The 26894-nt window shown below is 52.7% G+C and overlaps 9 protein-coding genes across 9 annotated transcripts; 2 read left to right on the forward strand and 7 right to left on the reverse strand.

The window, feature by feature from the left end:
* Positions 1–261: 261 nt before the first annotated feature.
* Positions 262–3977, reverse strand: QC761_107540 (uncharacterized protein; the record flags this gene model as incomplete). Its single annotated transcript, XM_062874028.1, has 4 exons — positions 262–1065; positions 1125–2507; positions 2563–3129; positions 3189–3977. 4 exons carry the CDS (start codon positions 3975–3977, stop codon positions 892–894), a joined length of 2913 nt encoding a protein of 970 aa, XP_062737132.1. The 3' UTR covers positions 262–891.
* A 3457-nt stretch (positions 3978–7434) lies between these two features.
* Positions 7435–7801, reverse strand: QC761_0008300 (uncharacterized protein; the record flags this gene model as incomplete). The annotated part of the gene is made up of 2 exons (XM_062871879.1): positions 7435–7576; positions 7710–7801. The coding sequence occupies 2 exons, from the start codon at positions 7799–7801 to the stop codon at positions 7435–7437; spliced, it is 234 nt and encodes a 77-aa protein (XP_062737133.1).
* A 582-nt stretch (positions 7802–8383) lies between these two features.
* Positions 8384–10888, reverse strand: QC761_107560 (uncharacterized protein; the record flags this gene model as incomplete). Its single annotated transcript, XM_062874029.1, has 1 exon — positions 8384–10888. One exon carries the CDS (start codon positions 10886–10888, stop codon positions 8384–8386), a length of 2505 nt encoding a protein of 834 aa, XP_062737134.1.
* Positions 10889–11281: 393 nt separating this feature from the next.
* On the forward strand, positions 11282–12943 carry HEM12 (Uroporphyrinogen decarboxylase in heme biosynthesis). The gene is made up of 4 exons (XM_062874030.1): positions 11282–11465; positions 11569–12158; positions 12214–12610; positions 12664–12943. The coding sequence occupies exons 1-4, from the start codon at positions 11408–11410 to the stop codon at positions 12738–12740; spliced, it is 1122 nt and encodes a 373-aa protein (XP_062737135.1). The 5' UTR covers positions 11282–11407; the 3' UTR covers positions 12741–12943.
* QC761_107580 (uncharacterized protein) lies at positions 12168–14008 on the reverse strand (the record flags this gene model as incomplete). The annotated part of the gene is made up of 5 exons (XM_062874031.1): positions 12168–12844; positions 12904–13076; positions 13135–13169; positions 13228–13313; positions 13365–14008. 5 exons carry the CDS (start codon positions 14006–14008, stop codon positions 12802–12804), a joined length of 981 nt encoding a protein of 326 aa, XP_062737136.1. The 3' UTR covers positions 12168–12801.
* Positions 14009–14286: 278 nt separating this feature from the next.
* On the reverse strand, positions 14287–16391 carry QC761_107590 (uncharacterized protein). The gene is made up of 2 exons (XM_062874032.1): positions 14923–16391; positions 14287–14784 (listed from the first exon to the last, which is right to left on the reverse strand). Exons 1-2 carry the CDS (start codon positions 15586–15588, stop codon positions 14767–14769), a joined length of 684 nt encoding a protein of 227 aa, XP_062737137.1. The 5' UTR covers positions 15589–16391; the 3' UTR covers positions 14287–14766.
* Positions 16392–18473: 2082 nt separating this feature from the next.
* Positions 18474–20573, reverse strand: QC761_107600 (uncharacterized protein; the record flags this gene model as incomplete). Its single annotated transcript, XM_062874033.1, has 6 exons — positions 18474–19066; positions 19128–19419; positions 19488–19750; positions 19816–19895; positions 19964–20018; positions 20125–20573. The coding sequence occupies 6 exons, from the start codon at positions 20571–20573 to the stop codon at positions 18799–18801; spliced, it is 1407 nt and encodes a 468-aa protein (XP_062737138.1). The 3' UTR covers positions 18474–18798.
* Positions 20574–20916: 343 nt separating this feature from the next.
* On the reverse strand, positions 20917–21459 carry QC761_0008360 (uncharacterized protein; the record flags this gene model as incomplete). Its single annotated transcript, XM_062871880.1, has 2 exons — positions 20917–20991; positions 21274–21459. 2 exons carry the CDS (start codon positions 21457–21459, stop codon positions 20917–20919), a joined length of 261 nt encoding a protein of 86 aa, XP_062737139.1.
* A 3583-nt stretch (positions 21460–25042) lies between these two features.
* QC761_107605 (uncharacterized protein) lies at positions 25043–25623 on the forward strand (the record flags this gene model as incomplete). The annotated part of the gene is made up of 3 exons (XM_062874034.1): positions 25043–25100; positions 25145–25234; positions 25289–25623. The coding sequence occupies 3 exons, from the start codon at positions 25043–25045 to the stop codon at positions 25621–25623; spliced, it is 483 nt and encodes a 160-aa protein (XP_062737140.1).
* Between the last annotated feature and the right edge of the window lie 1271 nt (positions 25624–26894).

Here is a 26894-nt window from a genome sequence, read left to right on the forward strand (position 1 = left end):
TTTTGTCTTGCAAACTGGTGCCAACGGGGCACATGGTGGGTGAAGGTAAGGGGGAGACAATATGTTCAAAGGATTACAGTTTGCTCCTCATACATTCCTCTGCTTGTTTCATTCTTGGTGCAGCTTCAGTTTCTACATCACCCACCACACTACTCACCCTAAGTATCTCGAGTGTTGTCAGAAAGGGACCGCCTTACTCACCAACTCAAATCACGGCACCACTCCCTAGAAAATATCACATCTCACCCAACCATCGAATCTGCCCAAAACAAGCAAATCATATTTCTCTCAAAATTACTTCCTATCATCTACCTAACTGCCTTGTTCCCCCATCCCCCCTTAACCCGTTCTATCTTCCCCTATAACTAAGATACTACCCATTTTACACAACCTTTTACACTCCCTCCAAATTTCCACCCACAAATCCATTTTACACAACACCTACATTTCTGAAAATGTTTCCCCTCTTTTCCCATCTTCCCCTTTCCTTCCTCGTAAAGAAAAAACTGAAATAATGGTATAAAACGAGCGAGGAGTGAAAAGCAACAAAAGAAAAGCCAGAAGAGCAGACAAAACAAAGGACACCCATAGTAGAAACTATCATCCCCAAACACCGACCGTGCTTGCCTTGCTCCTCGAAACTGCGCCACTCTTAGCATTGGCGATGACCTCCTCGCCCAGACTTTTTCTGTCTGTTTCCCTTTCCTCACCATTAATCTTGTTTGCTGTCCCCCGAAATCCCCATTTGTCTCAGTCCAACAGAAAGCTTGCTCAATCTTGTAGTGTCAAGATGTGCAAGATACGGTGCCAACAGAGCAAATAAAACTGCTTTGACATGAGAAAAACCAGCAAAATCAATACCCCATAAATCAGAACACCTTCTCTGGAAACCTAATTCGGTCCCCATTGTGTTTGTGAGTGCTGCTGTTGATGATGGGGAGTATGAGCATGTCCCATCTGAGCACCCAGGTTATGATTCATCTGAGCAGAGTGGTCCACCTGAAAAGAATTGAAGCTGAGCTCGCCGGTATTGGGGTCGGTAGGGAACAGAACATTGATAGCATCCTGCCAAAAAACAATGGTCAGTGATCGTGGAACACGCATCAGAGAGAACAAACACCTACCCAGTCAATATTATCCATCACGTTGATGGCCGCCCCAGGCCCAGCAATGCTTCCATGACGTTGTGGCTGACCAACAACACTTCCACCATCACTGCTATTCTCAGGACTTCCAGGGTTCATATGCGGGAAACCCCATAGAACCTCACCGTTAGAGACACCGGCAAACACCATGTTGGGCATGATCGTTGGCTGTTGCGGAGGAAACATCATGGGTGAGTGCCCGAAAGAAGGAACGCGGGCCGGCATGCTCGAAGGCACCGAGTGAGCCATATTGCCATGTGACATTGGCATATTAATGGTGGGAATGGCATTTACAGGCATCTGGGGCATGCTTGGGTCAGGCTTCAACCCATGACCTGGACCGTTAACCGTCTGGTGCATCTGTTGCTGATGTTGAGGAAACGACCCGGTAGGAACCATGGCGTGTGACTGAATAGGTGATTCTTTCACGGCCTGCTTGTAGGGAACGGCCCTGGCAATACCAGTTGGCGCGCGGACCTTTCGCATGCCGAGATAGACGCTCGTCTTGCCCATGATCTCGGTCAAGATCTTGAGACTCTTTTGATCCCGCGCCTCATTGGGGTCCAAGTTGAAGACATAGTCGAGACACCTCCAGATCCTATTACACTCCTTGTTCTGAGGCCGGTAATAAATCTCCGTGGCCAAGAGAAGGGCAATCTGATATTGCTGGTAAGCTCCAAGATACCATGACCAGTCCCGAAATCTGGGATCAGATTCGAGCTGAATCGCAGTTTCAATGATCAGAATGCCGCTCGTAATCAGAAGACCGTTCAGGCGTTCGGGCAATGGACTTGTAGCGTTAGAGTGGTACGGGTGTAGCACCATGGCGTGCAAGCGATAGATCAGAAGCTGCATGACAAGCTTCGCATATTTCTGAGCCGGCACCTCTTCGTTGAGGAAGCGGTTGTACTTCTCAAACATGCGCTTGCGAAAGTTTTCAATCTTGGTGAGTACGGCTGTCAGTGTTGTCTTGTGCGTTTCCAGCTTGCGTCGGTCCGCCCAGATGATGCGCATCATCTCGTTGATCTCAAATCTCATCAACACAAGCATTGTCGACGTCCACTGATCAGCCGGTGGTGGAACAGAAACCATGTTCGCCGTGAGGTCGGTCTCTTCGCAGTTCAAAGGAAGCTTGGTATCATAGTCCTCGCGCCGAATGGCTGGCTTCGGTCCTTGGGCTTCGCATGTCCGTATGTCCAGGAAGCACAGCTGGTGCCAAACAAGCCGTCGCACGTGTGTTTCCAAGGGGCTAAGGCCGTAAGCCTCACCATCGCGGTGAAGCCCCATACACTCGGCCATTCTCACAGCAGCACCAACCAGCACAGAGTGCGCTCTCGATACCTCGTCTCTACACAGCGGAAGCTGTGTATTTGTGTCAGCCAACTTTGCACGCCCCACGATGGTGGTACCGACTTACCATGTACATGATAAACGCCTGCATCGTCTCGAACTTTGTTGTTCGCAGAAAATTGGCCTTGCTCAGCGCCGTCTCGGTGGCCACCTTCATGTGAGCCACGATGGCGCTTTTCGTATTTCCAAATTCATTTTGAGCCTGGATTTCATCAAGACTGACTGCAGCACTGAACCAAGCAGCAAACACCAGTGCCTGCACCGATGGACGGGGCTCCCAGTTTTGTGCGATATCGTCCCAGAAGGACTGATACAAGGCCTCGAAAGACGGCCTGTGGACACACCGCGCAATAGGGTGAACTGCTTCGAAGTAGCGGTTGACCAGGCGCTGGCCCCACTCCCGACTTCCAGGTAACAGCTGTTCCAACGGCGGCGATACACCAGCTTGGCCAAAAAAGAAGCCGCTTGTGGGTGGAAGATAAGAGTCACCCGGCTTGAGAAAATCAGGGAGCATGTCGAAGGACGCCTCTGACGTGCCGTCACCCCCTAGCATCTGGGATGCCCCATTGAACCAGGGCGTAGTGGCAGAAGAGGGCGTCGTAGCTATCGGGGAACCTGCAATGCCAGCTTGAATCTAGATAATCAAACTCCATCAGAAACTTTCCTCGATATTTTGAACTCTGAATAACTCACCTCTTCCGAAATTCGTGGTCTGTTGAGTCCGCCAATTCTCTCGGTAATTCTCATTTTTCCAACTCGGATGCCCAGATCGATCAAGTCGTCGGTACCAACCCCATCGGGATAGTCATCATAGGTGAGATCAAGCGCCACCATGGAGCTGATCTGGAGGTCACGCTCCTCGTCAAAGTCATCCTCAACGTCGTCAGCCAGAATCCGTTGCTGTCGTGAACCACCACTTCTGCCTCCACCACCTCCGGTAGCCCCTCTGGCAACATCCCTCTCAAACTGCCTCTCAAGCGACCCAACCTTCTCCTTGATCTCTGTAAGCCTTATCTGGCTGGCCTCGTCAAGCTTGGGTCCGAGGTAGAGACATTCTCTTGAAAATCTCACACAGTTGCTGCACGTCGCACCCTTGTTGCATTTGAGTTTTCGTCGCCGGCATTCGAGGCAGGAAGTGATCATGCGCAACCGCCTACGAATGGGCTTCGGGCCAGTAGTTGAAGATGATGTTCCATTAGGATTCTGCCCCGTTGGTGTGGATGTCCCCTCCCTACCTGTGTTTGGAGTCCCAGCTCCTTCTCCATTCGCACTTGGCAACGGCTGTTGCTGCTGTTGATGTGGCGGCGGCACCGTCGTCGAACTGCCTCTCCTAGATCCGGCATGGGCCGTGCCGTCCAAGCCAACCCCAAGATGCGATGGTGACATGTGGGCCGCATGATGCGGTGCGGCTGTGGCATAACCGCCTTGGCTTGGTTGGAATCCCACCGGGACTGTGGGATGCTGTTGATACCTGGCAGCCATGATGAATATCGCAGATCTGCGTAACCCCTGAACCAATTCCAAACTACCCCCTATTATGTTCCGATCCAGACAAATGTTCAGCCTGGATGTTTAGGTATGCGAGCCGCCGGCGAGATGTAAACACCAGAGGATCTCCGTACGATATCGAATTTAGGTGCTTCTTTTTTGCGGCACACACGGCTCGAATCCGATTTGGCAAGGTTTTGTCGTGTTGCCGATGTGGAATGAGCCGGCAGAACGACACTCGCGCTAGGAGGCGTCGGGCACGCAAGGTGATTCGCAAGCCGAAGACGGTCTCAGGGAGCGTGGCGACAGCCGGCGTTCTTACTACGGGCGTAATGAATCAAGATAAGTGACTACTGCGAGTATCGAAACTGTGAAAGGATGCCGAGATACTGCCTCACAGATAGGAAGCTGAACGAGATGATGGAGGGGACAATCGTTCCTTTGAACACCTCCCATCCACCTTCTACCCCTTTCTCTTCCTCAACCGCGGCTCTGGTCCCGTCGAGGTATGGGGTGCCGACAGACGGATACTTGAAATCTGTCTTTGTACGAGTGTTTTGAATTCTGCTTATTGACGCATGGGAGGCTGTGGATATGGCGATGTGAGATGGCGTCACTACTAATCGCGGCAGTGGAAGTGACCGACTCCCTTCTCGCTCGACAACCAGCTCGTTTCGTATATCGAATGACTTTGTCGACGACACTCCAGTCACGGGCAGTTGCTGCTTCTGCGGATGGGAGCTGGCATCAGTGAAACTGGATCAGCAGTAGGTCTGAGGCGAGGACCAAGGCCACAGGTCCAGGCAGTGTGAGAGGAGGCTCGGGAAACAGGACGAGGAAGGAGAAGTCGGGGGCCAAGCTGCTGTATCAGAGACTGCGGGGTCAACACCGGGGCTGCGGGCAGCACAATGCAGAGCAGGGAACACCGGGTAGGGTACGGTCTTGTTGAATGCGGGTTGCGGGCGGCGGGCTGCAAACTGCGGGACGTCTGGCCAAGCAAAAGGCTCATCGGACGACACGAGAGAGAGACTGTCGGCGAATCAAGACCATCAGCGGCACCTGACCAGACGAGCAGATCAGACATGCAGATAGCCAGACGAGGCCAGGCAAGAGGGTCGAAACGAAGCCGAGAAGGAGGCGTCGGCGGGTGCCCGGCTGCCCGAGGGTATTTGTGTGTAGGTAAGAGGTAGGTGATGTGGTGAGGTGGTCAACGGACAGAGGTGTCGTGTGCTAGAGGACAAGGAAAAGCTTATCGGATTCTCGTTTCGGTCAAACGGTGCGATCCCAGGAGTCTGGTGGGCCTCGGAGAGGAATCCAGCTCTGATAGCCTTGCTCACGCCCTTGTTTCAGCTCGGCCCTGGCAGGTAGCAGAGCAGGTCAGAAACGTGTTCAGCGGGCTTGCTTGCTTGTGTGGTGCTTCTGTTCGGTTGAGTGAACGGCTGTCACATATGGTTTGCTTGGTTGTATGTGTGTGACTGTCCCTTGACAGCACTGGACGGCCTTAACTGCTTAGTTGCCTCATCATAAATACCCCCCAGAACCACCCGAGCCAGGCGAACGGCGGAATGACGGAATTGTCACTGTCACTGTCACAAGCGATTTGGACGGGGGCCACCTCAGTGGAGGGCAGGACCCTCTGGCTCCTTCCCCCGGCGGTGTCACACACCCGAACCTGGATGGGAGAGCCAGTGGCAGCGCTAGAATTGTAATCCATAGCGAAGCAAAAGAAAGATATGCCGCTACAAAACGACGGGAAAGGAAAGAGCGTTTTGAAGCTCGGAACCTGTCACCACCCACTCTCCGCCCCCTTTCTCGGTTTGACACTGGCACTGACACTACCTAGCCGGCAGAGAGAGAGCCACCTCATCCCATCTTAGATGTCCACCGTTTCACCGACATCTGCCTCCACCTCAGTCCTGGAAGTCTTTTCCCATCTCCAGTCAGCTGATGGAATGAACCTGCTGTCGGTGTGCTCTCGGTTGCGATGTGTTCCCGCTCCCGCCTACTTCATGACCTTGTTTCCTGTCCCATCGTATCATGTACTCCTAGGTGCGCAGGCGTTTCCTCGGACCACAGCAGCAGCATCCAATGTCCCGGAAATACCATACCTCATGTCTGTGTATGTTTGCAAAACATTGGTGCCATCGAAGTAAGTGTGCGAGTGTCTAGAAGGATTTGTATGTCCTCTGCCACTCTTCCCATGTCAACAAGTCCACAAACACCACGGAACGCATAGCTTGTAGCCCGTCAACAGACAGTGGGGGAGGGGGAGGGGGGCTGTCGGGCAAGGAAGACGCCGAACTTCCGTCGATGAACGTTGTCCGGGAATTTTGTGCATATCTGAGCTGCTCCAGGTAGATGATTCCATCCCTACATGAGCTGGCTTCTTGGTGCCATTCCCTCAAACATTTTTCGTTCGCAGCTCTCAGCCCCATTTAAACCTTGACTCCACCTGGACTGCTCCAAGAGCAGAGGCATGTGAAGCCTCCGAGTCCTGCTTGGTGTCTGAACGGAGATGGTGTGCCCCCTGAGACAATCAGCCAGCCAATTTTTGCTTTCTTTGCCTAGCTACCTGTTCCCCCAACCCGTGTAGAATGACTGCATATAAGATATAAGCCAGTATAAAACCCAAAAAGACAGGTAATTAGTGGCGATCGAAACATCCACCGGGAACAAAGCATATCGGGTATATGTGCAACGTCAGTCTAGGGGTCATCGCCCGCCCGTCCGTCCCTTGATGGCCTTTTTCTTCCCTGGCAGTAACGGTCCCAAACGGGACGCTTGTTTTTGATGCTGAGAGGACTACCCCAAAGCAATCGAGTATGACTTGTATGAGCTGAGCTCCGGTCTAAACTCTGTCTCGCCCTTCACCCTCGTCCCCGAAGTGGGTTCGGTAGGAACAGCAGGCCAGTAGCTCACGCTCTATTCGGACCGGAAGGCCAGAACAGACTCCACCAGCCTGCAGCATCGATTTCCCCAGACTCACTGAGACAGACATACAGATTAGACAGCCCAAAGTGGGCAGAAACGGGCATTGAGAAGGCCAGGAGCAGATGCTGTCCTAGCCCACCATCATAAATCTTAGATTGCTCCGTGTTTGGCCAGAGATGGGTCGCTGCAGCATCGAGATAAGGCTCCTTGACTGGTGGAGAGTAAGTGCCGCGGGATGATGATCATGAGGATTCAGACATGAAAGTTCACCGCTCCGGATGGCAAAAGACAGTGTTGAAAATGCCCTCAAAAAAAAAAGAAAGAAAGAAAAAAAACAAAAGAAAACCGGACATGACGGAGACTTCTTATCCCGGAGTCCGACCTCTTTCCATCTCATCTTTGGAGTCTTTTTCCCCCTTCCACCGGAAAAGCAACCTGCCGTCCCCGGGTCCCGAAAAGACGCAACGATACCCGAGGTCAGGAGGCGGCGTCGTTTTCCGCTGCTCTAGTACCTGGCTGATCAAACCGTCCGCCCAGAATGTGTAGGCTCCCGGGCAGACACACGGACGGGAGAAGGCGGCCTCTTGTCCCGAGTTTGTGGATTGAGGGTTTCCTGGCCAAGGACAGCGCCAAAGTGTGTGCATGGGATTCCCAGATCTGGACTACATCGGGCAATCAATATATCTGCACCACCAACAACAAGAAGACACAGAGAAAAAAAAGGCTGGGGGAGGGTGGGGGGTTAAAGGGCACCTATCATCCGGGCATCCTCCCCCAGATGGGTAGCTTCCTCACCCTGTCCACCTGCGCATGCAAATGTCCAGGGATGGATCGACTTTCTCTCTGCCACCAGAGCAAGACACCGCAGGCAGGATCGGAAGAAGCATCGTGGCAACCGAAACCACTCACACCTCACTCCCACGCGCTGCTGATTCTCTTCTCCCCCTTTCGTGTGACTACTAGCTGTGGTGTAGCTATGTGTCTCTGTGCAACGCAACGACCTGCAGCTTCCAGGTCAGTAATAACAAGCAGTGCAGCCCGAGCCATGCCTGCGAGCACGACGCATGTAATCTAGTGTAGAGTAGAAAAACACAGCAACCCACCGCACGGCCCGGACACTGCATCTCCCTCCTCTGGCCCTTCACACGTATCCATCCTTTTTGCATTGGTGATCAGGCCCTCTCTTCTATCTCGTCTTGCCTACTTCTCGGACCGGTTCACCTTCACTCTGACAAGACCTTTGCTCCTGGTAAGACATAACAACCCTGTGATCACCTGCGTAACACACACCAAGACCACTTGTGTACACACCGTCAAAGCTTTCTCCGGAAAGAAAAGGAAGCGGGGTAACAGAAAAAGAATGCGTGAGAAAAAAAAGTGGTAGATAGATAGATAGATAGATGGGTATCATAGACTGTATATGGGTAACTGTCAACAGACATTAGTTACCCCCTGAGAAACCTTCAAGGTTACCAATTGGGGTTCATGCCCCTGGGCCACCATTCACGATTCTTATCATCCTCCGCATATTGGTCATGGCAACCGGTCTCTCTTTGAGTTTCCTGGGCTTCCACAATATCATCATCAAGCACATGGGTGCCAACATGCTTCTCCCTGAGCAGCTTCTCCGTCTTTTCAACGACTGTTTCCAACTCTTCGATGCCCTCGGCTTGCAGAAAATGCTCCTCTATTCCCTTCAACTTCTGCAGCCGAGCCAACCTCTGTCGCCAGAGACTAAACGCAAGGCGACATTCACGCTCAGCCTCTGGGCCCTGGATCTCCCCGACCAACCTGCAGAAGTGCAGCAGTAATCTCGTCCTCCCCCATCTGCCCGCCTTCAAGTCTTCCACCGCAACGTCGTAGAGAGCCTTCAAGGCACTTGCAGGGAGTGTCTTCTTCCCTCGCCGCTTCAAGAAGAGGATGCAAAGATACACATGTCGATATTTCTGACTGTAACTGAGATCGGGTCGCTCGGCGAACCAGGTTGCCGCATTCGTTATGATCCTGTATTGTGCCATCTTGTAGAGCCTAGGACTGTAGCAACTGCGGTCTTTGGCGTAGCCGCCACTGAATCCAAGCATGCCTCCAACCCAGCTGTAAAGACCCAGGCATCGCCAGATCGTATCTGGTGGCAACTTTTCATCCTTGATGATCTTCTCTGCAACATGCTCAATGCTGCAGGGATTGAACTCGTATGCATCGGGATGCCGCAGCTCAAAGTTGAAGAGCTCGGCGATGTCGATTCTGACCTCGTGGCGCATGCCAGACGATTCCGCAAGGATTTCGAGGAAATTTTTTCCGACCATACCCCCATTTCTGGGGCATATATAAGCCTCCAGCGAGACGAGCACGTCGCCCACGCGGCCAAGTGCATCTAACAGCCTCCAGACAGTCCTTCCGTAAGCGTGGAAAAGGGCTAATGGGGTTATCCCCCATTCTTCACGTTCCCACTTTGGCACTGCGTTGATAGCGTATGTCTGCACAGCCAAGTCCGGCGACGTATATAGAATGTTGTGGTGGTAAACAGCCTTCAAAAAAGACGTAAGTGCTGCTGCGTCATCTTGAATCTGGCGCCGTTCCCTATAATAGTAGTTATATATACCAACGAGCTGGTCCGATCTAACCATCTGCCGACTATTCCATTGTGCGAGCAATAGCCATCCGAGTTCAGCTCCACTCAATGGTGGGAGGCTCGGTTCTTCCTTGGTGAAAAGGCGGGCAGTCTGTACAAAGTTGGGCTCTCCAATTGTGCGTGCATGGGCAAGCGTAGTAAGCCAAGCATATCTCAGCCCACACTTCTCTGCAAGACTGGATGACCGGATCAGAACCCTTTTAACCGTGTCATTGATTTTGCTGAGAAGATGGTGTCGGTCGTACCGGCCTGTATCGTTTAACCCGCCTATATGGTTCAACAAAACATCCAGTGCTGCACCAAGCGCGCGGGCCTGACGCATTTGAGATGTCTTGGGCGAAAGCCAGTCCAAAGCATCGTCCTGGGCAGCTTCGGTTCTCGATGACGTGCACGCCCAGAGGACAAAATGCTTATTTAGCAGCCGCAGGAGCTGCCTCTCAAAACGGCTTTCCTGGCCCCCTACTGTGAGGCTGATATGTGGCAAATCACATAGCAAGGAGACGAAAGGGGCGAGGAGATTGCAAGTCTCATCACATGCAGGTAGCATCGCCAATCGTTCACCCAGGGCATCCCAGAAACGTGAGCCGAGAGAAGATAAAGGATAGACCCGCGAGTTGGACAGGGCGCGGATGATGGTGGCGGTGATCAACAGGAGTTGGCTATTATACGCTTCATCCGCTTTCTCATCCAATTCCGTGGTTGCTTTGGTAGACGTGGCGCGCAGTCGTGAGTCCAAAGCTGTGTAGAGGTGGTCTGCCACTCTTGCAAGACCCACGGGAGCTAGATCCCCTTGAAGAATATACCAGTAGAGCTTGTTGCTGATCTCCTCAGTGAGTGGCATAATCATGTGCTCGTCCACCTCTGCCGCCGCGGTCCGAAACAGCTCGACATCTGCAAGAAACATGGAGACCTGATTGGAGCGACGAACTTTGGGCGGAGGTTGCTCAACTGACAGGGCCGACGCCGAGTCATCAACCACATGCTGAGTTGATGATGCTCCTAGCCCTAGCGAAGCTTTTATTGATCTTGCGAGGAACGATAGGCTGGTGCCAGGCTCATGAGTAAGATCTGACGCAATGATATCTGCCAGGGACTTTGGAGGGTCCCATCTCCATTTCGAAAGATCGAGAGGCGCCATAAAGGCCCAGGGTGGTGGTGTAGGAGGACACTGTAGGGAGAATCCCATCCGTCGGCGTCCTAACCGCCACTGGCTCTCCAGTGGTCCCGGAATGTAGCTGGCCCCTCTCGCCAAGGGCTTCGACAGGAGACGGTAGGTCTCGAAGGAACTGGCGAGCATGCTATTGGCGATAACATTGTGTCGAATGCCGGGCCGTGAAATCATCGCCGGCGGGGCTGTGAGTCTTGCGAGCCGAGATCAGAAATACCGCGAAACGCATCGAAATGAAAGGGGTGACGATCAGCCGAGAGACGGCATATTCCGTAGTGCTTCCTCTGGTGGTCGTTGTTGTCGGGGGAGTCGATCGTTTCGTGGTGTTGTCGTCAGTCTGGAGGCTTTGCTTGTGGCTTGATAGCAGTAGGAGCTTTGACAATTTCTTCGCAAAGTCAATTGCCAGGGACGGGAAGCGTGTGGCTAGTGCTTCTAGACCCATGCACGCCGAGGGGGGTTAATACAGGGGCCCCGGCTGTTGCGCTGTGGCGTCGATGGTGGGGGAATCAGCCGAAGGCGGGACGAGACCCCGCCTTGAATTGTAAGTGCAATTGAGATTTGTTCGATGGCGGGGTACTTTTATACAAGTATTACTTGATGCCGCGGGATTGAGACGAGGGAACACTGGTGCAACATCAGGACAGTTGTCATTTCAGAAAGAGTTCCCCAGGAAAAATCCGAAAAGTTGCAAAAATGGCTGAACATTCATTCCCCCCTCTCAAGAATGACCTGCTTCTTAGAGCTGCACGGGGTTAGTATTCTCTTACTGTCTAGATGAGACGAGGGCTACACTGCTAACACATCACATCGCAGGCGAAACCGTTGAACGCCCGCCCATCTGGGTGATGCGGCAGGGTATGAAGCCCGTCGTTGCCCTGATTTGCGCGCGCTGACTCCTGGTGGTGCAGCTGGTCGTTATCTCCCAGAGTACCACGAGGCCAAGGGTGGTCGTGACTTTTTTGAGTGCTGCCGCAGTCCCGAGATTGCTTCGACTTTGACCCTGCAGCCCATTGAACGCTTTGGCGGACTTATCGATGCCGCCATCATCTTTTCCGACATTCTGGTCATCCCCCAGGCAATGGGTATGACTGTTGAGATGGTCGATAAGAAGGGCCCTCATTTTCCCGATCCCCTGCAGACTCCCCAGGATAAGCAGTTCATCGAGCTCATGGCGCGCCCTGTCGATGTCGCCAAGGAGTTGGACTATGTCTACAAGGCGATCACTTTGACCAGGAAAAAGCTTGATGGGCGAGTGCCCCTTTTCGGCTTCACTGGAGCGCCATGGACACTGTTGTGCTACATGGTTGAGGGTGGCGGCACCAAGCTGTTCAAGCAGGTCAAGACGTGGATCTACAAGTACCCAGAGGAGACCAAGGCTCTTCTCCAAAAGATCTCAGAGCTCTGCGTGGAGTATCTCGCGCTGCAAGTCAAGGCTGGGGCTCAGGTATTGTCTTTGGCATACATTGGCCGGGAACACAATCGCTGACTGTCTCCCTTAGATTGTTCAAGTCTTTGATTCTTGGGCTGGTGAGCTTTCGCCATCATCCTTCAAGAAGTTCTCTCAGCCATACCTCGCTTATATCGCCAAGCACCTTCCTCTGCGCCTCAAGGAGCTCGGTCTCGAGCAGGTTCCCATGGTGGTGTTCCCCAAGGGTGCATGGTACGCCCTCGACGCATGCGCCGATATGGGATACCAGGTGATTGGCATGGATTGGCTCCATGATCCTGCGGAGGCTGTCAAGATCATTGGAGACCGACCAGTGGTTCTTCAAGGCAATGCCGACCCCGGCGTACTGTACGGCTCGCACGAGTCCATCACCGAGGTTGTTACCGAAATGGTCAAGGGTTTCGGCTGGGCAGAGCGCAAGAAGGGCTGGATTGTTAACCTCGGTCACGGTATGTCTCAATTTTTGAATTAATTACTCTCATCGCCGCTAACAGGTTCCCAGGCATCACCCCATTTGTCAACCCAGATGACCTCAAGTTCTTCTTCCAGGAGATCCACCGCCTCACCAAGACCGATTGACTGGATCTGCCGGAATCTGTACGAATTGCCATAGACTTGTTTATTTTGCCGTAGCAAAAGTTTAGAGCTTGATGTTTTGCATGCTTTCAAGATCGAGTATTCCCCTGCAGAGTTGTAATGTCAGGCCGAGCTTCATGATTTGGTCTTGGGGAAGGGCATATACCATGATACAATCCACGATGGTTTACCACCAATAGCACGGCATAGACCTTGACTCTTTGTGTTTTCAACCCAAACATCCGCAGCCCCCAGGCCGTCGTCACCATATTCGTGGAGACGCTCGCGCATGAGTTTGATGGCTATTGCCTTTCCGAAGCCGAGACGGCGATATGGTTCCTATATTTGCCTGTCAGTGTCCATTTTACCAGTTGGAGTGAAGCGGGCAGGAACCTACCTCCACATGCAGCGACATCAACGTCCCATCCAGCCCTTTCGCCCGTCAGTCAACAACCCATCACGGCCAGCTCATCAGTTCAACACCACTTACCAAGAAACCCCCACCCAACAGCCTCCCCCGTTGCTCCCAACCTCACAGCAAGACTAGGAACCATCAACAACGTCGCCCTACACATTCTCTCACATCAGCCATCTACCCCATCCTCTTCACAAAACAGGGTTGCATACTCCTGCCTATCAATCGCAGTCCTACTCTTCACCAACCTAACATCCCCCTTCCTAATCTCATCCCAATAAAACTCCCTCCCCTCCACCTCCCACCTCTTGTCGCTCATCCCCCCTTCTAACTCGGGTAAATCCCCCACCCGAAAAACAAACTTGTAATCAAACTCCCACTCCTGCCCCCCAGCCAAAGCTGTCTTCTCTAGCCCCATCCCCAAGTTGATCATCCTTTTCCTCACCATCTCATGGATACTACCAACTAGTATCTTTTTCTTTCTCTCACCCTCCCATAAACCCTCCGCAACCTGAAAGAACCTAAGCAACAACCCATCCCAAACCCTCCCCTCCTCACCCCCTGATTGGATTTCTAAACTGCAAAACAACCAAACCTGCGTCTCTGGCCCCTTGCTCAAGTCCACATACCCGGTCACGAACCTATCAGGGTCACGCGCCCCCGGATGGTGGTAAACATGCACCACCCGGCTATGCGATGTACAGCCTCCCCGATCGGCAAACTTTTCCGCAAATTGTATCCTTCTCAAAACTGGCAGTGAGCAAGGGAAGTATGGCTTGGAATATAACAACGACAAAAGAGAGGGAGGGATAGAGGTCGGGCGGTGGGTTTCTACAATGGGGGAGAGGGGGGGCATGTTGGTGTTGATGAGAAAAGGGAGGTATAGCTGTATAATGTGTTGTTGTGAAGAGGTCGTCGTCTGTTGTTGCTGTTTGTGGGTTGTATTGAAAGGATGAACAGCTCGGAGATGGCGGGGAAACAATGGTAGCTATTCCCGAGTGCGATCACATCACCATCAGCCAGATGCGACTATCACCTGGGGAACCAACTATAAAAAAAAATACACCTAACAAAGTAAAAACTGGACAGGGTTCTACTTTCCAAGAGACCAAAACAAGAGTCCCATTGTGGCAAGGTATCATGGATAATCATATACATCACCCTTCATATCCAAGTTAAGACATTGCATCATTATATTCAATCATGTCTAGATATCTCATCCAGCATTCAATTCCCTGAACGCTGGCACCTATTCTCCTCTCCATTCATCATTTTTCCAAGCCAAAGAAAAAAAAAACCCTGCCGAATAACATCATCACCCCTTTTCAACGCCACCTAGAAGATGAGAAAAAAACCCGGGTATTTAACATCATCACAAACGAACATAAACCCCTCGTTTATAACCGCAACAGAACCCCTTCGCACGCAAAAACAGCCTACTGCTTCTTGCCAAACAACTTGTCCGTCCAGCTCTTCTTCTCCTCCTCGGTTTTGGGCGAAGGCGTCTTCTTCAAATCCGAGGTATCAACCGCCTCCTCCGACGAGGGGCGCCCAGCCTTGTCCGCATTGACGACGTTTCCGGCGCCGCCGCGGCCTGTGTTGATGGCGCCATGGCTAGGGCGACGAGCGACACTGTAAACCGAACGGGGTGGTTAGCTTCGGCTTTGCTGGAGAGAGAGAGAGCAAACGATCGCGCAATGCAACAAGCAGCAAAAAAAAAAAAGTGCGGGGTTGCTGGCCAGGTGTCGCGGTAGCGAGAATGAGACTTACGGTTGAACATCCTGACGCCGGCGCTTCTCCTCCTCGTCGAGGTTCGCAGCCATGTTGCCGGACCCGCCGCGGCCGGTGGTCACAACGTTGGACCCCTTGAGGGTGGGAGTCTCGAGGTCCTCGGGCTGGACCGTAGGGGTCTTGGACTGGTCGCGCATGTTGCCGGCGCCGCCGCGGCCAGAGGAAGCAAGTCCGGACATTTTGGCTGAGTGGGTGGTTTCTTAGGGATAAGGGCTTTGGGTGATGTGCGTGTGGTGTACTGGGAGAGACCTTCCAGGCGTGGGCCGTGTGCGTGTGAAGAATGCGATATGAGGACAAAGAATGGTCTTCTCCAAAACAGGTACGTATGAAGCGGAACAGGAAGCTGGCTATTTGTACCGCAGCCAGAAAGAAGTGCGCAACTCGGTTTTTTTTTCTTTTTCTTGAAGATTCCTCGTAGACGTTGGGCGTTGCTGAGGAAGTAGGGCACCTTAATAGTTGGGCAACCGGTAAGAGGCTGCGCTTGTTAAACGGGATCAAATGGTACGTTTTGGTGCTTCTTGGAACTCCGCATTTCCAAGCCACGTCTTCTAAGACCAGGCACCGCAAGAAGGGGAAAAAAAAAGTGTGATCACACGGGGGGTCAAGGGATTTTTTCACCACCTTCCTCTTAGCATCCCGTCTCATCGCCCAACTAGCATCGCTCAAGAACTGCTAGTGCCTCCAAAGCACCCGTCTTGGCCAGGGCTCTGACATCACCTGGGCACCCAAAGGAGACCCCCTGGATGCTGGATCCAGACGCTGCCCCTCCCTGCCCCTCATCCAGGGCTCTCGTTTGGTGCGCCTGGGTTGTGCGAACTGGGCTGGACGGCTGGAGGACGGGCGCGCCCGGTGCTTGCTTGGCTTAAAAGCCTGGTGCCACCACCCCGGATTCGGTGGTGAGAAGAGCCGGTGATTCATCTCGTTGGCCGCCAGGTCCTGTAGAGCATAAGCTGCGTGATGGTGTCATTCTTCTTGGCATCTTCTTGTCACACTGGGCGTCCCTATCCAGGATGTTCAATGTCTCGAACCTCGGGCACTCCGTTCTGGTCAGAGTGAGGGGTCATTTCAGGCTGCGTAGAAGCGGTGAAGACCTGGAAGCGTGAGGCACTGGAGAGATATAATAGGTAAAGCTTCAATTAAATTGAAAGTGACGCAAAATCGCAAACAATATGCATGCTCTATGAATTTGGCTTTGCTTCACTGCTTTTTCGGATCTTGTTCTGTTGCCTCCAGAGAAAAATGATGGCAGTTGTCGATTGTGGGGAAGCTCCCCACTTTATTCTTCGCTCATCAGCCAGGGGTCCAAGAGATAAGATAACGACTTCCAACGACGTCGATGGTCCAGAGATTGCCTATCTTTTTATCCAATCTTCTCCTTGCTATTTATCTTTGGTTCTCTTCAAGCAGCAGGTCCAACTTATTACTTCTATACAGCGCTTGAATCTTGGATATACACGGTAACATCCAAGAATCAGATGGAAGTCGTATCCGCAGCCTGGTCCTCAACTACAACCTACCATTTCTCACTGGCTAACCTATCACTCGACAACCGCGCACGGTACACCGTCGCAAATGGGCTCATGGTCCTACTAATAAATAAATGAGCATGCAACGTTTTATTTTAGACCCAACAAAGGCAACGCTGTTATGATCCCAGTCCCATGGCTATCTCAGCTTGGTCGCAAAGAATTGGTGTTCGTCCGCTTCCACTGCGGGGTATCCCAGACCTCCTTCCCCTTTCGCCCTGTCTCTGATCTCCACCGTCTGTTGATGCTGGCACCTGCTCGAGTTCAGATGATCTTGGCTTGGGGCTCACAAGGAAATCCATCTCCGAGGAGACAAAAAAGAAGACAACGGGATCCTCAACCTCTAAAATCTTTACAGTTGTCGATCCTGCGTCATGGTCAATCACGCAGCATGTGTCCAACCCTAACCCTCCTTTTACTTTGCTCCCTTCTCACCACGATGCAGGGGGCGCATTCATCACGATCATCATCACCCTTACGTCCCTGCGCTAATCTACAGCCACGTGTGCGAAACGTGAACCTCCGAGACATACATTTTCCCGGCTGCGCGCGATCACACTGTTGCTGGGCAGGTTGCCGTTCCCTTCCAACGACGTCTCATCGCGGGCGGTAAACTGCAACGACACGGACCTTTTGTCTTGTCTTGCGAGTCCGAGTGCTGTTGCTGTCTTCCAGAACAACCTTGGTCACAGAGAGGGAGAGAGAGACCGGAGAATTAAGTGTCTCGCTCTTCGTTACACTGCATGCTGGCCACGCGATATACAAGTCGGCGTGAGGGAGAGTTGAGATTGTGGTGGGGAGGAAGTTGGAGTAATTCACACCACCCTCTTCCTGTCGGGGTTATCGTTGCTGTCACAAGTGACAGGAACTGTATATTGCTTTTAGATTACTTTTCCCTGTGGTAGACAGGTGCTACACTGGTTAGGTAGCCAGCGGAAGAAAAACAAAAAAGCAATTACTGACCACCAACCCATATGGTGAGAAATCCGGGTTTCTTTTCAAAGGTGGGTGTGTGTGTGTCTCCTGACGTTCCGTCCCGAGACCCGAATTGCTGCTGGCCATCAATAATATGAGAGGAAGTGGTCACGGGACCGCTCGAAGGGGTGGATGGATGGATGGACGTCACCTTCAAACGATAACATTGAAAAACGAGATGGGATGTTCCGTTCTTCTAGGTAAATCTGCCCGTATTCCCATGTAAGGTCAGAATAGCCTCTGCCTTCGACAAGACAAGGGGGCTGGCCATTCTGCCATATCAGCGTCCTGTATTAAATGTATCAGAAACGCCAACAACTCCTGCTAGTTCAGGCTTCTCAGTTCCGCCTTTTCTAGTGGTATGTGACGCTGTGGCTTTTTTGTCCACCTAACTTTCAAGGCTTGCTTACTGGATTGATGTGAGTGGTCGGTCAACAATAACATACCTAAGTTAGTTTCGGGACCGGCTGGGTTGCCGATAGGTAGGTGTAATGCAATATATGTTACTGTAAGAAAAGCAGGGGCCGAAGGTAGGTGGTGCGATGAGGCTGATGTTGATGTTTGGCTTGGTTATTATGCTGTTGTGTGATAGGTGCGGATGCGGTGTAAATGCCAGAAAATCATAAACCATGTCAACTATGAACATGGGAGTGTTAAATGATGTGAGTGTTCTGTCATGGTCTAAACAAACTTTTTTTCATTCATGGTGGCATACATAAAAAGCCAATATTCATCAGAGAATAAACCCAAGAGAAAATATACAGCGACAGCAGGATCTCCCACCCTCACGTACCATCCGAGCCATCCATCTACCAGTCTACCTTACGTCCCCTCTTATCCACCACCCCCCCCACCCCTACCTCTACGATTATCCAAAAAAGTGATAGAATAACAACGTAATAAAACAGCATAGTTAGGGTAGTCGCAACATGCAGCGAGAAAAAGGGGATAGCGAAAATAAACAAGAAAAATGAGCCCCATCCAGTCGAGACAAATAGAACACAACACCACAAGCACCCACCCACCCACCCCCTCTCTCTACCCCTCTGATGACAACAAGAGAAAAACAAGTATCCATTTGGTATCACCTCTGAGCCTGCAATCATAATACTTTTTCGCACAAAAACAAGACAGAAGAACGCTATCGCACAAAAAGAAGAGAATAAAAGCACAGAAACATGAAACCGTAAAAATAGAACGTAAGATCGCCACCAACCGACTCAACAACACCCTAACCCCATGATGTCCCCTTCTTTCCGGACCACTCTTTACTCCTCACTCACCCTCTCCTCTATACACACACAGAAACTCCAACCTCAGCTAGACTTCCCGCGAAAGACAAGCCCCGGGACACCTAGTTACCATAATCATCATCATCATCCGCATTGCCCTTCTTCTCGTGCCCATCCTTGCGAATAGGGATCTTGATGCCCTGGGTAGCGAAACACTTGCTGAGCGGCGTGCTCTCGCAGACACCGGGAAATTTCTTGGCGGAATAGACCTGGAAAACCTCCGAAAAGACCGCGGCCAGCACGGGGGCACTTCCTTGGTTGACGACGCCGTTGGCGCCAGATCCGGGGTTCGACATGGGAATTCCGACGTTGACAAAGGAGAACCGAAGACTATGGTCGAGAGGTGTTAGTATGATAACGCTTCCGAGATTAACGGAATAGTCCAACCCACCGGAAGCAACCCTCTGTCCTCACACTCAAGTCCTGAAGCACAAACCAGATGCCAATCTTGTCATCTGGGTCGTTGAGACGGAAGGCACTGGCGGCCAGGCTCCCAATAAGATTTCTCGTAAACATGCCTGATGGCGCGGTTCCGCCGATAGACATGCGCTGCCCTCCGATGCCATAGGACGGTTCGAAGACGCGTGGGGGCCCAAATCCATACGACATGCCCACTTCCTGGGGGTAGTCTCTAAAATAGGGGGCCTGTCCATAACCGCTGTTGGGAGCGCCAACAAAGCCGGCTGTGGTCTCGAGTCAGCAGAAAGAACGCTTTAAAGTGCATCAACAAGTCTTGCGGATGATTACGCACCTCCGTATGCTGGTTGCATCCCATAAGGACCGACGGCTTGTCCGGGGGGTGGGTACACCTGCCCGTATCCCACATCCCTCGGCGGGATGTTGGAGGGCAGAATGTTTGAGTATGCCGGTGTTGATTCCATCTGAGCATAGGAAGCTGGCGAAGTCGAAGAGATGGAAGGTGAAGCTGTCGTGTGCCGAACAAGATTGACCTCCTTGAGCGCATGTTCGTCCCACAAGTCCACATTCAGGACATACATGCCATACTCGATCTCGCTATCATCCACACATAAGCATTTCAAAAGTCTGACAAGGTTCCGGGCAAGACGACGGTAACTCACTTGCAATCAATTTCTTTGCCCGTGTTCTCGTCCGTCACAATCAGTCGTACACAGGGTGGAGGGGTGATGGGACGGCGGTCCTGTTCAGATTCAATGAGCCGTCATGCCAATCGCGAAGGGGGGATGTAGTCCAACAACACAAGCATACCTTGTCTCCAAAACCACACATTCGTGCACGTTGTGGCTGTTGCACAACATCGAGGCTGTCGCAGGTCGGATTAGTATTCTCCTACCCACCAGACCGGAAGACAGTTCACCCCAACACAGCATGAAGCAAAAAAGGACCCGGCAAATAAGATGACGACTTACGTGTATTTCCTGCCCTGGGCGTCTCGGGAAGAGAAGGGAATCAGGTTCTTCCTGATCTCCTCCAGCTGCTCGGTCGTCAGTGGCGGACGTTCCTGCCCCCCCGAGCCTGACTGAGGACTGGCTTCACTCGCCGGGCCGGGCGGCGGAGCTCCTTGCGCCTGGGCTGCCTGTGCCTGAACTAGACCGTCCTGGAAGGATGGAGGGGGCATAGATGGGAGCGGCTGAATCTGATGAGGCGGGTAGGATGACACAGGGTGCGGAGGTGGGTGCATCTCGGTGGAGTAAGGGCTTTGGTGCTGCGGGTGCTGGTGCTGGTGCTGGTGCTGGTGAGAAAGTGGGTGTGGTTGCTGGTGTTGATGGGGATGTTGTTGCTGATGCGGGTGCGGATGCTGGTGCGGGTGTTGAGATGGATGCTGATGCATGTTGGGGGGGTAGGGTGGTTGATTCATCTTTTCCCAGATTTTTACAATATCCGTCTTCGCCTCACTGTCCTCGACACTCAGGCCAAAAAGCTTCCAACAAAATTATGGACAGCGTGTGTGTGCGTTCTGCTGTTCTGCTTTGTTGGTGGTGGTGGTGGGAGGTCGTAGCTCGGTGCAGCGCAGCGCAGCGCGGAGACAAAAGTGGGCGCGGCGGGCAAGTCGCGGTCCCGTATGAGGGGCGGGCTGTGCGACTGGGGTCTGAATGCGGCGTGGACAAGGTTCTTGTCTGGTGAGGTTGTGTTGCTTCGCAAAACCTAGCTAGGCTGCCCTCTGGCTGAAGATGGAGCTTCAGGTACCGTGCTGGCTTCACTCACTGCCACGGGTTCGGTGATGTGTTCAACTTGATTGCTTTCTTGCTGGGTTCTGGTGGCGACCAAGGTGACAGCTCGAGGGCGGCGTCTTTGGATTTATATACATATGTCAGTCAGTAGCGGTAAGCTCCCTCACACCCCGGCAGAGTCTTTTCCAGCCAAAGTGAAACAGTAGAAGAGCTGTTGATGCGAGAGTCTTGCGTCAAGCTGGGTAGCTGGGTGCTGTCAAATGCATGGGGGCCCGTCCGAGATCGAGTGGTGTGGAGATTATGATTTGGACGGACAAAAGACGGTGGGTGGCCGGGGGAGCTGGGGCCGGCAAGCTGGGCATTACCCCGGGGCTTAAAGCTACTTACAAAACTAGAGCCCTGGAGCTCAAGAGGCGGCCCGGGGTGTAAGAAAAGGTCTCCACCACCCTGGACCTTCACACTTCTCCCCTTTCCGCACTGGGCGTCTTGTACTAATCCGGTACCTTCTTTCAAGAGGTCCTGATGCGATATGATATACCTCGTCTTCGGTTTATACAGGAGAGACCCGATCATCACGGTGTTTAGTCCCTTTCCTTGGCGCAAAATTATTTCAGCCGCAAGTTAAGGGACTGACTCTTCAACATGCTCTCAATATCGCTTCTTCCCTCACAGTTGCATCACTGCCGTCACAAGGGCCCTTCCATTCAAGTTTGTGTCTCGACCCTGCAAGACGCAAACCTGGTCTGCAACGTTCTCCAAGTGAATGCTATGGAACTCGGAGATAGTTTTGACTCGCCCGAGTTGCTGGTATTGAGCTGGCACAGACGGCGCACTGTCGTCATCCTCGGTTCTTTGTGAGTGAGGTTCCGTTCCCTTGCAAGCCTACCTTCTTGGAAACTTTCGATGGCCGAGGAGAGAGATCATCAGACAACAGGAAGGCCGGAATACACTCACAGACCTCCTGGTGCCGTGAGCCCGGTCGGGTCGAGCTGGAGAAGTTGGAGGTACATCAGGTACCTCTCAAAGACAGTGCGCAGAACCCAGGACACAACCACAGAAGCCGGCATGGCCACCCACCTTCGGCACGGTGTCTGTGTGTCGTGCACAGCGGGTGCGGGAAAAGGACTGGGGGGGTCCCCAGTGTGTCCCAGCGAGCTTTACCGGGGTTCTGTTCGCTCAACCAGCTTCACGGGTGGGGTTGAGGTAATGAGAGGTACCTCGAGGCCACCTCAAGGTCGCAGCTTGGAGTTGCTGTGCAGTCGCGGCTGCCATCTGGACACCCGCATGTCGGAATCATTCCTCAGGTGTTGACACTGTGCCGTTATTTGTCCAGTTCTGCTCTTTTTTTCTCCAGGTTTGAGCCCTAATCACCCAGCTTTGGACGAGAGTGTGATTGTCTCGAGTCGTCAGACGAACAGACCTTGAACCTAGAAGTGGGAAGAAAGTGGGGTTATGGCGGCACTGCTGGATCTGATACCGTAGGGCTGACGACGACAAGACTAGCAGACATCACGACTCAATGTCGTTTCCCAAGAATCTCAACACCGCGATTATGCACAGGCTGCGACAAGTAATGCGCGACACTCAACCTGGCTCCGAGGTGGGCTTCTAACCAGCTTCCTCACCGGTACAGCAACATGAAGCTGGCCTTGCCGCCCCATTGGCTGCTCAGAATCCGGTATATGGCTCCACGGGGGCAGGTGGGCAATCCCACACTGTCGGTTGCCAGTCACAAGATGGTGTTGGTCTAAATTGCAATTAAGCTCCCGCTGCCATCCCTGACAGCTTCATCTATCCACGTCCAGCAGAGGCAGGTCCTCATAGCTATTCTCATGCCCCTCGGCCGGGTTCCGCTGCTGACGGATGCCTCGGGTGCTGCCACCAGTTCCCCTCACCTCTTTCATCACCACTTGGAGAAGCAACGCACTATGCTGGGGGCGTGTGTGCCTCGTGAGGGGTTCGTGAGCGTACAAGAGCGGCGTAATCCCACGGAAAGCTGGCGGCGTTCCTATTTGATGATGAAGACGAACTCTCTCGCAATCTCACTTCGCAAGCAAATCGAGCCGCCTCGTCGAGGAACCGCGCAGACGCGGTCGCGAGAAAGATGAGTGTGACCACCTCCTTCAACCATGGATCCTTGCTCTATGAGGCTATAATTCGTGCGACATAAAGGTTCACAGCTTCCTTCTACCCAATCAGAGAAAGTTTGACAACCACTTGGACCTGTCTGCAAGCGCACATATTTCGAGCTGCTGCTCCGTAATCGCCGCAGGACCCCCCGCAGCTGCCAGAGTTGAGTCCAACATACAATCTATCAGCTACCTGGTCGGGTCGTCCTCGATATTGGGCCCCCTCATCTAGACATCTTGGTTCGGGCTGCCAGGGAAGAGAGATCAGCTCTCGATCCCCGAAGGGCGACCGTCAACGGCCCGCTATTTTCCAAGAATAGCACTGGCCGTAATTATATCGTATGCTGGAGAGCATCTCGCGTGACTAGGGCCAAAGTTCCTCTGCTCACCGTGACAGAGACGGCAGGTCTAGAAGAGTCCCTCCACCAGACCTATATTGCACATCTTCCTATCCTTGATTCTAGCCGCGGCGCGGAATTCGAACTTTAAGGCGACGGTCTACCCTCTCACTGCCTGTTCACACCATCACGACGGCGGTAGGGGACGAGGGGCGTCCCGAGAAGTGTGCCAGGCACTCTACAAGTTCCAAAATTGGGGTAATAAATATTCGCTTGTCAAAGGAAGCATTCCAACACAGTGCCGTTGCACACTGTCTCCATCGACAAAATGTGGATGGATGAGGTGTCTGTGTGGCGCCAGGCGGGGGTCACTCAGGCAGTCACTGACAGGCGGCTGCACAGCGCCGCAACGACAGCGGTGCCAGGGCACGCTAAGCACATCGTATGGCGCCTTCCGGTGCCAAGAATCATCAGGTTTGGAGATCCCCCAAGCAAAGAACCCCAAAGGAGGGCCGTAACGGCCACAAACGGTAAACTCGACAGTTACAAGAAGCCAAAAGCGGTCGTCTGAAGTCCCGGATCGCCAGCAAAGCACCGGTGCACCTGCAGTCGAAGCGTGCGTCATGCAACCTTGTATTGTCTTTTTACAAATCACTCGTCTCGCCTGCCCGTCACCCGACCGCGTGGGATGGATGGAACTGACGGCTGAAGACGGCCTCGCCCACCGAGCCACGGACGCCATGGAAAACAAAGTACAGACAGGAACAAGAGATATCGTCAGATGCGCCGACATCTCGGGTGCCACACACGACTTGCATGCAAGCATTCCTGCATGCGGCAGAAGACATTAGGAGGACGGCCAAGCACATGTCAGGATCCATCACTCGTGGTAGTCCACGCCCAAGGAGACGGTTAACGACGAGCCGACTACTCAGCCACCATCAATATCTTGAGATTTCAGGCGAGCGTCTGCATATCTTCGATCCACAACGTAGTGAGCCATGGAGCATAGCATCCTCCGCGGCTACGGGCGCCCAGCCTAATTCATGCTCCCCAATACCTTGTATTCACTCCAAGATGTTGACCCTTGAGATAGTCCCTAGGACTTTTTGTTCATGGCTTTTGCTTGGAAACACCAATTTCTACCAACCAATGACATTGTCTTGTATGCCAAACCTTCGACACACCCTTTACCATGACTGTTGACAACCATCAAAGATATCTGCTACCGCAACGCAAACTCAGACCCTTCACTTCATCATCTTCGATACCCGCGCTCTCCGGGTTTGAAGTTAGCTGACGAGAGAGATGTTGGGCCTTGACATGCTACACTGAGGGAAAATCGAAAGCTTCCAAAGGTTCCAGATCCGTGCACTTCAAACAGTCCGGGAACTCCCTTTCCATGCGCATTTATGCGACATCACTCAACCGACGCCAGAACCCGCTCTTGCGGCACCGGGTAACACATTGACATTCATCAAGCCCGGATATGTCGCGGTGATCCGAGATTTTCTGTCCCCCGCACAACCTGGGAACATCGTCGAGAGCCATGGTCAGATCCTCAAAGCTACGTCTCTCTCCCTCTGCAAAAAGCGAGCGTCAACTCGCGCCCCCGCTGCATTGATGAGAATCCAGTTTAGGCGCGAGAGGGTCGACATCCCTGTTGGCCGGCTCGAGTGATGCGCAGATATGTACTGTGCAATACATACATACATACCTACATACCTACATACCTACATACATACATATATACATACATACATACATACATACATACATACATACATCCATACATACATACGGCTTCCGATCTGCAGTCAGCCAGCAGTCAATCGACACCAGTACGTGTTTACCTCCTCTTGGTTTCATTTGGATTACTGGGTGAGCAACTCCACCTCGTGCCGTCTCACAAACCCTCACTGACCCGTCTGCTAGATAGTGTCTGGCTTGTAAGCCCATCCCAGATAACCCACTCTGTTTCTGCCTGCCAATCTGGGCACCGACTCGCAGTGCTTCTGTGGCCCTCATTTATCCCGAAGTTCTTATCCAGGCACACCTCTACCCCTTCCCGGACGCCTGTCACACATCATGGGCCACATGGATCTTCAACGCACTGCTGGTCACGAGCAAGCTTTGGCAAACTGAGTTCTAGCCCCCAAGGCGTGGCCCCCTGTGAGCAGGATTTGGGCGTATGTTCAGGAGCCTACCCTCTCCAGCCTATACAGTTCATCGAGCGGTGTAGGGACACCGCAAGTATCTTGTTTCTATAATTTATCATTCACTTTCGTCTCTTCCCGCTTCCCGCTTCCCATTATTTGGGTCATGGTACATGCCAACGACAAACATCCCATCGTGCCGCGGATTTTATCAAGGTATCCATGTCCCCATTGCTTTGAGGGTAGCTGCCTTGTGTTACTCCTCGCTCAGCGCCACAACGTGGGATGTCGGGTGTGGGAAGGCCTTATGGAAGCGTTCTGGGGAGTTCAACGAACAAAGTGTCACGGGCTTGGTGATCCCCGCCCAGCTGGCTTATTGCCCTCTTGTCACTCTCGCCCTTGAGCAGAACGGCAACCCTGTCTTGATAAGAGGACCCCTCCTCATGGAGCCCACCCCCCCTTTGCCACTCTGCTCTTTTGTTTCTCACTAGCAGGACACTGCAGAGGTGCCTTGGCCAAAGAGGAAGTTGTCTTCGGGACTTGGCTGCTCTGAATGGGGCCGGATTCGGTACCAGGATGGCGATTCTCTGGTTCTTGAGGCCGGTGGAGAAGCATCTTGTCCAATGGCGATCCCATTTCGCGGTGCAACCGCTGACTGACCGGCCACACAAGCCTACTGACCAGCTCAGGCTCATCCGACCACGACAGATATAAGATCAGACAGCAATAGCAGACAGTAAAGTGGTCTGGTGCCCTCAACGTTGGTGCCACACAGTGTGTGTCGACCTCCGTTTTCATAGGCGGAGAGAGCAGGCATCCTGGTCTGTGGGATCACGTAGAGTGAGCAGCACCCCCTTTGTGGACAGGAGAAGCTTCAAGATGGTGGGCCTGAGTATGGATAGGTGCTTAGAACGCGGGGAAAATCATACCGCTTGCCCCGAAGATGAGGCCTCTGTGGTGACCATGCGGTAGAGGAGCCAAGCAAGTGATGAGCGAGCCAAAATGCTCGATCCGGGCTGGGAAGCAACGGTCGTGAGAAGGGCAAACCGACAAGCGCGGGAGGCTTCCACCCAACAGATCTCAGACTCTGGGTCGACCCGCAGGTCTTGGTTGGTTTTGACCCAGACACTTCTCGCTCATGACTGCCGCATGGAGAACAAGATGGATTCGTTGAAACAGCTCCAGTGGTTACGCTCGGTGACTGGTGAAGCAATGATGGTTGTGGTAGATGTTTACGGTTGTGAAAATCCTTCGCCTGCGTCTGGCCCAAGTCATGACCTCTTTTGAGTCGTGGCAAACGAGGCGGGTGCTCCCCGGGGCACATGTCTCCCAGACTCGACAAAGTTTGGCTCACCTCCTATCTGGCAATATTGCACCGTATCAGC

The sequence above is a fragment of the Podospora bellae-mahoneyi genome (assembly GCF_035222275.1).
Source record: "Podospora bellae-mahoneyi strain CBS 112042 chromosome 1 map unlocalized CBS112042p_1, whole genome shotgun sequence".
NCBI classification, from domain to species: domain Eukaryota; kingdom Fungi; phylum Ascomycota; class Sordariomycetes; order Sordariales; family Podosporaceae; genus Podospora; species Podospora bellae-mahoneyi.

Coding starts and splice junctions, on each gene's coding strand:
- HEM12 (XM_062874030.1), top strand. CDS start 11,408: ATGGCTGAACATTCATTCCCCCCTCTCAAGAATGACCTGCTTCTTAGA. Junction 11,466..11,568: donor GCTTCTTAGAGCTGCACGGG/GTTAGTATTCTC, acceptor GTGATGCGGCAG/GGTATGAAGCCCGTCGTTGC. Junction 12,159..12,213: donor AAGTCAAGGCTGGGGCTCAG/GTATTGTCTTTG, acceptor TGTCTCCCTTAG/ATTGTTCAAGTCTTTGATTC.
- QC761_107590 (XM_062874032.1), bottom strand. CDS start 15,588: ATGAGACGGGATGCTAAGAGGAAGGTGGTGAAAAAATCCCTTGACCCC.